Here is a 14,495-nt window from a genome sequence, read left to right on the forward strand (position 1 = left end):
ACAAATATATTCATAATTTCTTTTAATGACAATCTCTGCCTTCCTTTTTTTTTCTTTTTTTAAAATCTTATCCAATTCTAATTGGACTAGATTATTTAAGGCATATGTCAGGTAACAGCGCTGATGTAAATATTATACTTATCAATATCACACAATAACATCATCTGTATCTGATTATCTAGTGTCATATATGCTCATACATGGGAATGCTCATGCAGAATTATGATTATTTATACAAAGAAGTATGTGTATTACAACAGAATGTATCGATTCCTATCCTAAGAGTTCCTGGATTTTGTCACAGGACTTCATATTTACATATAATTACAAATTGTCTTGATCTATGTCTCTGACACATGAGAATTGTATAACTCGATTATTTTTTTCACATGTCTGTAAAAGAGAAAGAATAGATTTTTACGGTAAAAAAGAAAAATTTAATGTTTTAACAAAGAGAAATATGAAACTTACTGTCTGTTGCATATTGTGAGCTGTCGCCGAATACATCAGCTGAGTTTGAACAAGTTATCAAAGGATAACTTTCTTGTGTTAAGTTTTGACTATTTAACTTTTTGTTCATTGAATCCTTTAAATTTAGTGATTTATGAATAACACTTTCCAAGGTTCGAGCTTTCTCTGAGGAAAGAAAAGGAAACATTTGTTAATATAATTCTTACAATAAAGATATAATTGTTTGAAAAAAATCTTCACTCACGCATAATGTTGTGACGAGTCTTTTTATCTATGCCATCCATTGATTTGTATTGTCTTAAACCTTGAATCAGAATTACGTGAAATTAAATCTATCGTATGATACAAACAAACATGTTGCGTTCAGCAGTCTCAGCTATTCTAACTAGATTCAAAAGTATATACTAATTAAATTCAGAAGTCACATACTAAGCGCATCGTTCTGCTGAATGCAATCAATGGATCATATATTTAATAAAATTATTTCTCCCCTTTGTGCTTTTTAATTTACTTTCATGAGATTGCGTTCCACTCTTACCACTGTTTACCGCGCTTCTTTGTTGTTCTGCATATGACCAAGGAAAAAAATTGTGGATTGTTTCCAGAGACTCCATAGATACGGAGCTATTGTATCTTTTTACTGAAATGATATGTAACTATGCAGTGAGAAAATTAAGAAACACAATAATTAGACGTAGTTATGCAATATGTAACCGACTGCGAATGCTAAATCTCTTGACTACTAGTTTTTCGGAAGAATACAATAACTTTATTTATTTCTTCTATTCTTTTTATAAAAATAATTTTTGAACTTACTTCTTTTGTAACTTTGATATTTCGTAAACGTTCGGATATATCTTCAAATTCAGTTCTAAACATAATTTCTACGATGGAATGTCGTTCAATAAGATTACGTCTTTTAAAAATATACTATTGTAGATTTTGTTAAATTATATGATGAAATTTGTATATATGAATCTCAATGCAAGATTAAATCAAATAATGGTTTATTCCTTCTACATTGCATAACAACGTTTTATTCGTAACAAAATAAACACCCAAAGCAGATGTATATCCCAGAAAGAAAATTTATTCACCAAGCTTATGCAGAAAGACAATGCAAGATGTGTGAGTATGTACTTAAGTTGGAACACATCATTAGATAAGATGAAGAAAATGAGTGGATTAAGTAAAGTAAGAACAAGAAGCGGCAAGAGAGGACAGCAAACCGAAAACAGAAGACAGGATCCAAGCATTTGTTCCTACCTCATCATGTGTTAAATTATAGACGGAGACTCTCATTCTGTAGTACAAAATAAATTAATGTTATTTCTACCGTGCTTTTTCTCTCAATACCATTAATAATACCATAAGAGTAAGAGTTGCTTAAAAAACCGTAGAGTAAGATATATATATATATATATTACATACGTATTTCAAGACTGTTGACTAGATTTTGATCTGTACTCGCTGTGTCTTTGGCTTTCTTTGAGATATTTTCATACACCGGATCAACTGGTGGAGGCTTATCTGCAAGAGTGCATTTGTGTCACTACTCTCTATTTTAAAAAGAAAATACTAAACATAATCTATAAAAATTACTTACAAGTTTTTAAGAAATAAGGATTCTTGAGTACTTGTTTGATACAATTATATATATAAGCGTATTGGCTCTGGAAATATAAAAGGGATTTATTTTACTTTCTGCATTATATGAACATTTGTAGAAATATCGATATATAGAAAAATATGTCTGTGATATATTTACTTCTCTCTGCACCATATTTATTCTATGATGTCGCAATCTATACACTGTTCCGAAAATATCTAATTTTCTATTATCTCTGAGATGCTGTAGAAGAATATCTATCGCAATTAATGTTCCTGTCCTGCCAATCCCTGCACTGTAGGAAAACAGAGTAAGGTTCTTCGTTATTCAATAATTATAACTCATAATTATAAATTATGAGTTTAAGTTTAGTGCGTGTTTTTACAGTTTAATCGCAGTTTATTCGCACCTGCAATGAACGACGACGAAACCTTTACTCGCGCTAATATTGCGACGCATTATTTGGCAGAAATTGATCATCGGGTCGAAATCTTCCGGAACGTCGTGATCGGGCCAGTCTTTGAAGTGTAATTGAATGATGCTTCTTTTTTTATTTTCCTGTAATTATTATCATCGATATAAATACGTTTGTCACATTATTATTTTTCTTCACCTATGCACGATGTTTTTTTCTGTTTTCATCACAAACCTTTTGTAGCACAAGCGTTCTTTGAGTATATGTTCTGAAATCTAATTCACTCGTACAACGTATCGTCATGTTCTCATATCGAAAGGTTTCCCTAATCGTTGGATAATACTGGTGACATTTCTCCTGAAGAAAAAGAATCAACGTGCAAAAACGTGCATCTTCGTATCATCTAAAATGATTGATACCGACAAGCGGAACTTACTTTGCCTTTCTCGACCAACTGGGTCAACATAACTATAATATTAATGTTGTATTGATCGACCATTCTCCAAAAATCGTAAGTGGTTTCTTCCTTCGGACCTTGGCAAGCTATATATTCGTCTTCACCTGTGTACCCCTGAAATATAGCGATGTATTTCGTGGGAGATCGATTTATGGTGTCTGCTAAATCATGCTTATGCAAAGTCTTCGATAAATCGAGTTCGAGGAGCGAACAAACATCATTCTTCCTTTTTTTTTTTTTTTTACGGAAATATTAAATTCTCCAAATTTCAAAACTAATACCTTAAATCACGATTTCATCACAAAAGACTCATTTTTATCGTCATTATCTCTCTGCATTGTAAAAGTATAAATCACCAAAATACATACCCTTCTCTCTCTCTTTCTGCCTCTCAGCCGATCATAGTCCAATAATTACTAATATGTGGCGACATTATTGTTACAAGAAAATCACTTATCTAATCGTTATCTCTTTACACTTGGAAAGCATAAATCATCAAAAAAATACTTCGCTCTTCGCTCTCTTAGCTGATCATAGTTTAATAATTATCTATCGACATTCCCGTCACAGAAAAATCACTTGCCGACAGAAGCGATATTACGTGCACCGCTATGCTTATCGAGCACCGCGCGTAATACTCACTCTTATGAATGATGCATTGATGTAATCGGTATTAGGATCATTGTCTATCACCTCCAGTTTTACTCTTGAGAAATCATCTGAAAGCGTGAATCACATATATAAGTAACATCTCTCACGCGAGTCGCGTGGGAGACTGGAAAAAAATACATCGCGAGACTCATTTCATACAGGGCAAAATATCGGAGTAGCGATTCTTCTTTCGATTAGCCTGCAAACAGGCGCTGTTCGTCGGCATCTGCAAATCGACGCTGAGAGTCTGCAGCAGCCGAAACTCATTGCTGAGTTTCCCGGGATTGTCGACCAATTGTTGACAATGCGCTATAAATTTCTTTCTGGTGAACGGCGCTGGTACTGGTGAGCCGGGCATGTCGGAATGTAAAAATCTTCGTAGCACTCTGGAAGAATAATTAACGTATGATTAGAACCCGAATTCCTCTGAGAGAGGTAAGTCAATCATCATACGCAATACGCGATCAATCACAAGATACAATATATGTAGGGCAGATTGCTCCGATTCCTTGGTAAGTTAATTGATAGTTAAATCATATGTCTGTCTTCGTTTAAATTAAAGGAAAAACAAAGACAAATGTATGATTTAACAATTAGTTAACTTACCAAGAAGTTGGAGCAACCGATCCTCAGTGATGTTGGATTCACCAAGAATTCGTTTTCCCGTTTTCATCTTATTAGCGGGACACGCAAGACAAAAACAAATGCGCGAGAGCGAGAGAAAGAGAGAACCGTAATTTTGACACGCAAAATACAAAGAGAAGCTAACGAGCGAATAAAAGTAGCGCGCTTGACGACGATTATCGTGGTAATCGCCAAGGAGAGATCACGCAGATTTGCGCAGTAGCATTTGCTGCTTCGTGCATGTGCATGTATTTTTTTTTTCTTTCTCCTCGTCGGCACTGCGAGTGACTCGGTCGCGAACGGCGGCGCGCGCGAAACAATAAAAGCTTACGCAACGCAACGTACGCACTTAGCTAGAAACGAAAACAGCGAATTGCTCCTCCGGAAGTTGCCAGTCATAACCGAATTCCCGGCGAGGCCGATATAGCGGACGTTACAACGACACTGTCTCTATCGTTATTCACCATTGTCTCACTCATGTACAAAAATATCCATGATAAAAATACCCGATTCGGTGGTGTGTTCTCGCGATAGCGCAGCGACGACCAAACTGACACCTCATTCAACGCCAAGCCCGAGTAATGTGCTGTATATCTTAACTGCTGTGTATGATAGACGCGTGTACCGAATGACCTTGCTAACGCTCTAGCTATAGTCTCTCCTCTTCTGAGTCATAGAATAAATATTGATCATTGTTCATAAACGCGTCTACCTGGAACGCTCCGTGCGTGTCGGGCCGCGTACGGCCGCGTCATCGCGTCGGGATTTTCAATATCGGTCTAGCGCGGTCACGCAAAGCGACGCGCTAGACCGATCGATCATTCTTATTAACGCTCGATACGAATTTATTCTATTTTGCGCTTCTTTTGCACAAAATTTGCGAGCGACTCTAGAGACGTTTTATCTTATCTCGCTCTCCATCTCATCGTATATGCGACAGATAGAATAAGTTGAGCGATAAGCAGTGCAGTTGCGAGATACGCGAGATAGAGTCGCGAAAGTCACTCGGTTTTCACTCGGAAATGATGATTTTCTTCCGGCACGATCCGCGATCCACGAGACGCATTCGCTCTCACATTGTCTTGCCGCGCGTTCTGCATCCGCTTCTTTCCTGTCGATCTTTTTTTCTTTTGTCTTACAAAAATAATAGTTATATAACTTACACGTACGGCGAGCATTTTCGCACGAGCAACATCATCGTTGTCAATATTCCCAGAAATAGGATGCCGAAGACGACCCCGATGACGATAGCGACATTCAGTTCTGCGTCTGATAACGCGCGTTACGGAAAAGAGAACAAATTAAGTGACACCTATATTTGCGCTCTCGTTACATAACTTGTTCATAGAGCATTCACGTACATTTATGTCGACTGCGCGTTACAACTAGATTACTCACTGGTCTTCACCACGAATATCTGAGAATCGGCATAACCACCCTCAGTGAATGCCCGTATTCTAACGTGGTACCACGTGTCCGGCTTGAGCGGTCCATTGCAGTAGACCGGGCTTCGCGCGTTAGCATCATTAGACGAGATATCCTTGCAGACGGTGTCGGCGCCGATTACAAACTTGACGGCTTTCATGCGACCGTAATCGGCGATGTTGGACGCTGAAAAAAGGAGTCGTCGGGTAATTAATCATGCATGCGTGCATGCGACGCTCGGGTTCGTACGCTTCGTAAACAGCCGTCCTGTGTCTGCACGGACATATCACCTACGATAAGGATTCCACTTTGGACGCGTCGCCTGATACGTTATTGAAAAGTCGCTCATCATGGCTTCCTTCCAGGAGGACACATTAGGCCACGACTTTTCCTTCAGATTGAACCTCGTGCTCGTCGGCTTGTTGTATCCGAGTTCCGATACCATGATGGCGTAGTATTTGATGTTGCCGTTTGTATCGTAAAACAAGGGCAACAAAACAGTAGCCGTCGTTGTGGATTTAATCGCCTTGAAGGGGTCTATTGTGATCCACTTCACGTATTCGTCATCCGGCAGCGGCGGTACTACGATAAAGAATAATCTTACAAATCTTTATGCAAATCTCCATGTGACTGCAAAAGGACGCGATATTGAACTTTGAACAAATTACATTCGAATGTTAAGTATCTCTGTCACAGACACAGATGACTGAATGCGTGATGGAAACTAAATTGAATAGAACGTTCATTGGATCCTTATTAAAATCAAAATCATCAGATATCAGATCCTTTTGGAGACTTTCAAGCTGGGCGACGGATTATCGGTGAATTTATGTTTATGAATTGATGCTTACTGCCGGCAGGATATAATATACCAGCCTGACTCGTCATTGGTCCAGGTGTGTCGACTTGCAAAATTTTAGGGTACACCGAGAAAGTGTAATTATATTCTCCTTTCAGCTCCTTGAGATTCACCAAGCATATGTAATCATTGTCAACGTAATCGATGCATTCCTCTAATATGGAGAAGGTATGATTCTCGTATCCGTCTCTGGTTCCGTGAACCGACACATTGAAAACATCGAGCTTACCGTTTAAAGAACACGGTATACCCCATGTTAAAATCGTGTCCAATGTGTTTGTATCTTTCGGATTCGCTTCGATTTTATATTCGAATTTCGAGACTACATCTGAAACTGAATAACCACACATAATGTTAGAACAATAAAGCAAAGTAGAAAATGTTTAGTATCTATTAATAAACAATAATTGGATGAATATTCCTTTTTTCCTTTTTGCGATAAGATAAACGTAAAATAGTGAAATAATACGCGGAGATAGTTTAGCACTTGAGAGAGAGAGAGAGAGAGAGAGAGAGAGAGAGAGAGAGAGAGAGAGAGAGAGAGAGAGAGAGAGAGAGAGAGAGGTTAACAGCGCGCGATTTCACATTATAACGATAAAATAGAAAGAAAAGAACAGAAGGCAAAACATACTTGCCGCATTGCTTTGAATCGTTTGAAGAGCACCAAAACTTCCCCATCCTGCGCCCGTTTTTGCTCTCATCCTTATCTTGTATTGCCTGTAAGCTTTCGCTTTGTGATAATCGTAAGATTGTGTATCGTTAAGTTTCATAATCTCATCGCTGTTGGGTACTTCTGGGGTGCACCAAGCTGGAACCGGAAAGAGCGGCATCCAAGCGAGCGCGATCTCGTAATCTTCCACGTTACCGGCTAAATATTCCGGTCGGTTCCAAGTTAAAGAGAACTGCGATTCCGTGATGTTCATGACGAGAAACGAAGGCGGTGACGGCACTGAGGTCGACAACAAAATCGAAACGTTATAACGCTTGACGTTAAGCGCTTGACGAATTTAATTAATTGCTTAACTTAATGCTGCTAAGTCGACAAATCAATCAAACTGCGAACTATTCGTTAAAACTATATATTGTCACGACGATAACGCATGCTCACCGTCTTCCATTGTCTGAGCGGTAACTCCGTTGCTGTTATCGCTCTGTCCGCCCATGTTAATGACGTACGCTTTGCAAATATACTCCGTGAAAGGACTCAATTTCTTCACCGTCATGTTCATAAAGATGAAAGAGCCTTCAGCGCTCTTCGGGTCTATATTCTCTGTGGCTACGCCGTTCATGAGCTCGAACCCGGTCCCATTCGTTGATGTATAATTGCACGTGGCTACTAGGGTGTTGAGCAGACAACGATTGTTGTCTCTCTGGATACTCACGATTATCGATATACTGTCCACGGTGACCAAATCCCCTGTGTGCAATGTCGGCGGATTTGTCCCTGGAGTGCAAAAATTAGCCGTTATCTATTAGCCGTTATTATAGATTACGATAGATATAAGCGAAGTTTACGAAGGTGAAGTGAACGAACCAAAATAATAAGTAAAACAAAAGCAACGCACTTACTAGTTTGACTCGTCTCTTTGGTTTTGCACGTTACGGGTCCATCTTGATTATCCTTGTTTACAGCGTTGACGGACACGGAATACGAGACGCAAGCGTATAAATTTGAGATTGTTACGTTCGTTTCTACAGTAGTGAAGCTAATGTTTACAGGAGCCACTACCACGCGATAATGCTTCAGACAGGTCAAGCCAGACTGCGGCGGTTCCCATTGGACAGCCAAGGAGAAATTACTTGATATTATTATCATGGACTGTAGCTCCGACGGTACTGCAAATTGGCAAATCGGGAGTGAATTTGCGCAAGTGTTAAACGACGCACAGACTGTTCGACTAGAATCGACAGAAAGTGGACTCGACGCGCTATGGATCCATTGCGTTCACTTTCCGCTAATTTCGAGACACTTAATTTATACTCACTCGGCGAAGCCGTTGTTGCGCTTGTATTCACACCGGCAGATTCCACGGTTAGCGTCAGTGTTTTAACAGTGAAGTTATATTGCGTACACATCTCGAGATTGTTGGCGGTGTAATTTACGGCGGAGACCGTGGTCGCATTGCATGATTGCCCGATGCACTGCAGGATCGAGTAATTCGATACGCAGTTGGCATGTTTCTCGGGCGCCAGCCAAGTTAATTGGACGGTGTTGACGTCGAAGGCGCCCACGCTCAGGGAGCGTACCTCGCCGATTTCGGGAACTGGAAGAGATATATATTTTATCGATGAAGATAGTTGTTAAAATATTATTTTATCTTTATTAAAATATTACTTTCTAGTTATTAAAATATTATTTTATTAACGAAGATATAAATACACACTTGTATGTTACACACATATTTTTAGTATTTGCTCGAGTGTGTACTGCGAGTATAAAGTATCTCTTTTGAATAGATTAGCTTCAATTAAATTTTTATCTTATTAATCTATATAAATTAGGTATGAATGTACTTACTGGCATTGTCTGTCGCTGCTTGCAACTTGACTCCATTGGACGTCCAAAAATTCGTGATAATTTTCACAACGAACGTGTATTGCGTGCATGCATCGAGATCGGTTACATTGTGCGATGTCTCGTATCCTATCGTCTGGTTGCAGTTCTGCTCGTGGTCGCATCTTTCGACCGAGTATTTTATTGAGACGTTCGTTGTGACTATGCACGGAGGATCCCACGACAAAACGACCCATTCAGTGCCTATTTCGTCCCTCTTCAAGTCAACCACTTCTCTCATGTAATCTGTGAAAAAAACACGAATATATCAATATATAGAATAAATAAGAACGTTAAATCGAGATTCTACTAATTCATAATTCACAAATATATGCGTCACGAATCTCTAGTGAAAATCGTTTTGATCACCTGTTGCGTTTATTGGCCACGAAGAATCGCAAGTAGGATCCACCGTGCTCGAAGAAGTCACATTGTCGGGTACATCGGTGGTCTTCGCAGTCTGCGTGGAAAAATCGACGGTCGAAGAGGATGACGTTTCATCGATGGTTGACGAGGATGACGAGGTCGAAGAGAACGTTTTAGTGACGGTCGACGAGAACGGTGAGGTCGAAGACAACAACGTTTCATCGACAGTTGACAAGTACGACGAGGTCGAAGAGGGCGTTTCAGCGACGGTCGACGAGAACGGTAAGGTCGAGGGGAGGAACGTTTCATCGACAGTTGACAAGAACGAGGTCGAAGAAGTTGACGTTTCATCGGTGTTAGAATCTGCCTGAATATCAGTCTTTAAGTATTTATCCTGATTGTCAGTGCTTGACTCGTACATTATTGTAGTTGAATGTTCGTAGATCGTGGAACCGTCGAGACTGCTTGTAGATCCAGGATCTTGGCTCGTGAGACCCGACATGGTCGTAGAATCACAGCACATGAGACTTTCCGTAGATCCAAGATCGTGACTTAGCTCCATCGACGTAACGATCGTGGTCTCTCGCGACGTGAATGCATCATCGTCGCAACGTGCGCAGAGAAAATAAAGAGCGTGAATGAGCAGCACCAAGTGTTTTTCAAGAATCATGTTCTAGAACGTGCTGCAAACAGAGAAGAGTCAGTTGTTAATTGTTCATGTCTCAATCGGTTGGGAAATGTTTTATTCGCGTCACTTGGGCAAAGAAACCGATAAATTTTAGATCAAACAGAATCAACGATTTTGTTACGTTGACAAACAAAGGCACATTATCATTGTGTGTTCGTGTTACTTGTGAAGAAAACTAGAAACAAACGAGAAACTAGAAACAAAACTAGAAAAAAATTTATACATGCTCATTACATATATTGTCTCTGTGTGTGTGTGTGTGTGTGTGAAAATAAAACATTAAATTGTCATTATTGGATAGTCTTGAATTTTTTACGCGTAATTTCATGTATGTACTATATTATCTTTTTTCTAACGAATTGCAATTCAATATTCGAAACTATTTTTCTCGGAGATATATAAAAACATAAATGTATTTGTTAAAAGAAAATGTAGCGCGGTTCTGTCTGTTCATACAATGCAGGGCGGAAATGATTTGGAAGCTGATGATTTCTAGCGGTCATATCTGTTTCCTTTCACGCCCATTCAAAGGATTGCATGCGCAATCACTCAAGGATATGTTCAGCTTTCGTAAACTTTGCTACACGTTTCCCTTATATTTCGCACACATTCGCACTGATAATCTTTCCAAAAGCGAGAACGCTAAAAAGTTACTTTTAACAAGAAGAGTCTCCCGCAAAATCTAATTTTCTTAATTTTAAAATTAAAATATAATTTCTTCTCTCTCTCTCTCTCTCTCTACACAGTTCGTCGACAGGTGTTGTTACGACATGACGCGTAACATTCGCGTGTAAATAAGAATGCACACAGACTCGTATGTAACTGGCAAAAAATTAATAAAATTAGTATGAAGTAGCATTAATTGCCAATAATAATAAAATATAGTCTCCACAATGCGGCAGAAAATCAAGCTCGCGTATATTCATGTTTATACATTATACATTTTATTGCGCATATTGAGATACACAGTTAATCTCTTGACTTTGGATATTTACCGTCGGAGTTTCGCTAAGCACCGCATTCTTTCGAATCGTGTCGATCGGCAGCAGTATTATTATCTTTTTTTTTCTATTTTTCTTCTTTCGTAGCTCGAAATAAAAAGAAACGGCACTGATTCACTCACTCGTTCGGTCGGTTTTGGCGTTATCGGTTCCGCGCGATTGTCAAACAGATAATCCGCGCTCACAATAGCATCGGTCCGCGGGTTTCTCCACGACTGTTTGAAAAAGGTGGAGAGGAGCGTCAGTAACTCATCGTCGTCGTCGTCATCGTGCCGTTGTCGTTGTCGGTGCTTTCGATAATCATTGCCCAACCGCGCGGCTCGTTAACAGCCTTCCGCCTGTTTGGTCGTCTCCGTTCTGCTATATCGCTGATAACGAGCTAGAGTCCACTCGCCCGGAGAGTGCACTCTTCGTGGTCACTTTATTAAACAAATACAAGCGCCACTGGCTATTCGATAGTCCGCGCATATGCGATTTTTCGCATTTTCCACTACCTTCCGCGTGGTGGAATGAGGAGGAGCCTGAACCTGGACTCCGGTATTATGTACACCGGTTGTATATACCGTTGATAATACTGCGGAAAATTATCTCGATCTCTGTGGACCTTTAGACCAAATTGGCAAAGTGCAGTAGAACTTGATTTCGCATTCTCTGTCGACCGTCACTTCATTGGGGGAGATTTTTATGTATGTATAAATCAAGTCAAGTTTATGCTCCTTACCGAGTTTTTTTTGCGACTGACCGGTGATTTTTCTGCGGTTTATAATTTGATAACGCTATCAGTGGTTATTTTTGCATTGGTCATCAAAAGTATGTAAATACATATCAGCGGTGCCCGAGATAATCACGATTTACGAAAAGCGACAATTTTATCGGAAATAAAAATCAGGTCGTCGTATCAGAAAATCACACTCTGTCAAGTGCGATAATGGTTTTATTCGCGTTTATCAATTACATTCGTCCTCTTTCATGCAGACATTATTGTCTCTTTTGTTATCGCTGTATGCAGCGCAAAAATAATTGTTTCAAAACTCTAGAATAAAAATGTGTTACTATTATGCCCTAAAATTCACTAATAAAATTAAATGAACAGTTTCATTATCCTTTCCTTCCAGTTGAATTTACTAACAAACATACACACACACACACACACACACACACACACACACACACACACACACACGGAAAGAGATCTTACATTTTTAATTATTTATTATTGAAAAGAAAAAATATTGATTTCTCAATATTTACAAGAAATTTTCTCTGAGATTTGTTCGAAATATATAATAAAATTTCGTGATTTAACTGCAGATCATTCTGCACTAATTGGTATACAATTTATATATTTGGAGATATAAATAAATATGAAAAAAAAATCATGTTCTCGAAATTTTTACTCGGATTCATCCGTCATTGTGTATCCATCTCTGAAACAAATTTGAAATGAACTTGCTGAACTTACACGAATATCTTACTCCATTGATGTTCGAAAATCCCAAGGAGGTAGCAGGGAAGAATAGATTATTCTCCACAAATCCCAAAGAGATCTCCCAAAAGTTGACGAACATATGCACACAGTGAGATAGTTCCGCGAGGCTTGCACGCATAAAAATGCGAAAAGAGGAAGCGAAACGTTAAACGCGGGTCCTCGGCTTCGCTAGCATCTGCTTACGAAGCGGAACTTGAAACCATGTGCTCCTTCAAAGCGCAGCGACCGCCGCCGTACTGCCCCCACAAAGATCGTTTGGAAATAACTTGGCCATGGTGTGCCCTGTAGGATCCACATACACACGCGCAAACAGGTATATCTACCTACGTGCGGGCGCAGTCTCCAAAGAAGTGCCCCATAAGCAGGATTCTGGGCCCAGCTCCCTTCCTTTATCGCTCGTTGCATTAGCGTCGAACATGTAGTATTTCATCTATGTCTTACTGGAGGGTTTGGGTAAACAGGTAACTGGATGGATAAGAGACCTTAACAGAAAGCGAGTAGCAAGGATCTCTCGAATATACACTCAAAACGTATCGAATCGTAAGATTTGTAATCGTAAGATTGTAATCGTAAGATACGTAGCTACTAATTGGTATCTCCGTATCTCCGATTAATTATATATAATTATGCATGAAATTTCTTCTAATTAAAAGAAAATTCAAACAGCCGCTTTAGATATATTTGTATTATCACCTTGCATCGACTTATGAAATATAAAAATAATTAGTGATGCTCTCTCGAAAAATATTGATATATTTATTTATATACCATTTCGTTTAATTTAAATTTTACAGAAAATAAATAAATAAAAAATGTCTAAATTAATTTAAACTTTAGTTTAATTTAATTTAATTAAATTTATTTTAATTTTATAGAAAATAAATAAAAAATGTAACATGCTCGACAAAAATATAAATTTTACCGATTCACTCTACAATTTACAGGTGACGCAAGTATATATAAGTACAAATACTCTTTAAGAGAAACTGCAGATAACTCTGTACCTTTTTATCTGTGGGAATTTTACCCAAGTGACTGCTTTACATTATCGCATATCCACAATATAACGTGATTACATAAATACTTCTTATCCTACTTTCAGAATTTACTAAACTTGATATCATAGTAGTACGACATTAAGAGTTTTATCGTCGGCACGAAATACGATACGAATCATTGGATTCTTGTTTTTTTTTCTATTTTTATTGCAGCAGGTGTACGCTAGCATATGTGTTGAGCATAGCTTAGTATAGTCACTACGATAATCCTATGGACAATTTGATATGCGGCAAACATATATTTTACCAGTATTTCTTCAGTAGAGAAACCATATTGAGATATGTTTGCTTTATATCAATCGTTGTTTTTCGTCAAGCATTATTTCAATTTATCTGAATACCATTGACAGAAACTTGTGGAATATGACAATAAAAATATTATTACACTTGTTGTTACGGAAAAAAATAGTCATATATCTGATTACACTATATACTTTCATTTAAAATTCATTGGTGGCCTGGACCAAGTCAAGGCTACCAACAATTTTATCAACCATTGACTATTGGTGGGATAACAACAACCTGGGAAATTTTTTCCAGTCTTGTTATAATCAAAAACAAACAAATAGGAAATCTATTTGATTAACGATTTCTTCTCTAATAGCCATTGTTATTCATAAGATACACAATGATTTCTGGATTTTTGTAGAAAAGATTAATCATTAAAAAAAAGGAACATTTTCCAAAAAACAGATATCCATTCACATTTTTCAGTTTCTTTTTTAATAATTTTTTAAGAAATTTCTATATGCTGAAAGAACTTAGATATATAAATAAATAAATAAATAAATATAAAAACTATTAGGTCAAATTATTTTGAGATGCGGG

General features: G+C 38.2%; 1 protein-coding gene across 6 annotated transcripts; it reads right to left on the reverse strand.

The window, feature by feature from the left end:
* Nucleotides 1-39: 39 nt before the first annotated feature.
* Nucleotides 40-12,754, reverse strand: LOC105181473 (Protein tyrosine phosphatase 52F). Of its 6 annotated transcripts, none has more exons than XM_011138262.3 (23): nucleotides 12,583-12,754; nucleotides 9,435-10,114; nucleotides 9,030-9,311; nucleotides 8,497-8,775; nucleotides 8,081-8,347; nucleotides 7,620-7,955; nucleotides 7,143-7,460; nucleotides 6,504-6,845; nucleotides 5,947-6,234; nucleotides 5,626-5,838; nucleotides 5,391-5,496; nucleotides 3,763-3,989; nucleotides 3,595-3,671; nucleotides 2,932-3,066; nucleotides 2,730-2,852; nucleotides 2,490-2,638; nucleotides 2,240-2,375; nucleotides 2,078-2,144; nucleotides 1,903-2,001; nucleotides 1,010-1,111; nucleotides 716-775; nucleotides 472-636; nucleotides 40-393 (listed from the first exon to the last, which is right to left on the reverse strand). In XM_011138262.3, the coding sequence occupies exons 2-23, from the start codon at nucleotides 10,099-10,101 to the stop codon at nucleotides 386-388; spliced, it is 4,446 nt and encodes a 1,481-aa protein (XP_011136564.1). In that variant the 5' UTR covers nucleotides 10,102-10,114; nucleotides 12,583-12,754; the 3' UTR covers nucleotides 40-385. The 6 variants fall into 6 exon arrangements, with proteins under 6 accessions (XP_011136564.1, XP_011136579.1, XP_025156009.1 ...); XM_011138277.3 differs by lacking the exon at nucleotides 12,583-12,754 and adding an exon at nucleotides 11,115-11,474 and having other exon boundaries at nucleotides 5,397-5,496; XM_025300224.1 differs by lacking the exon at nucleotides 12,583-12,754 and adding an exon at nucleotides 11,243-11,473.
* Nucleotides 12,755-14,495: the final 1,741 nt, after the last annotated feature.

This window comes from Harpegnathos saltator, unplaced genomic scaffold, assembly GCF_003227715.2.
Source record: "Harpegnathos saltator strain DR-91 unplaced genomic scaffold, Hsal_v8.6 scaffold337, whole genome shotgun sequence".
Lineage (NCBI taxonomy): Eukaryota > Metazoa > Arthropoda > Insecta > Hymenoptera > Formicidae > Harpegnathos > Harpegnathos saltator.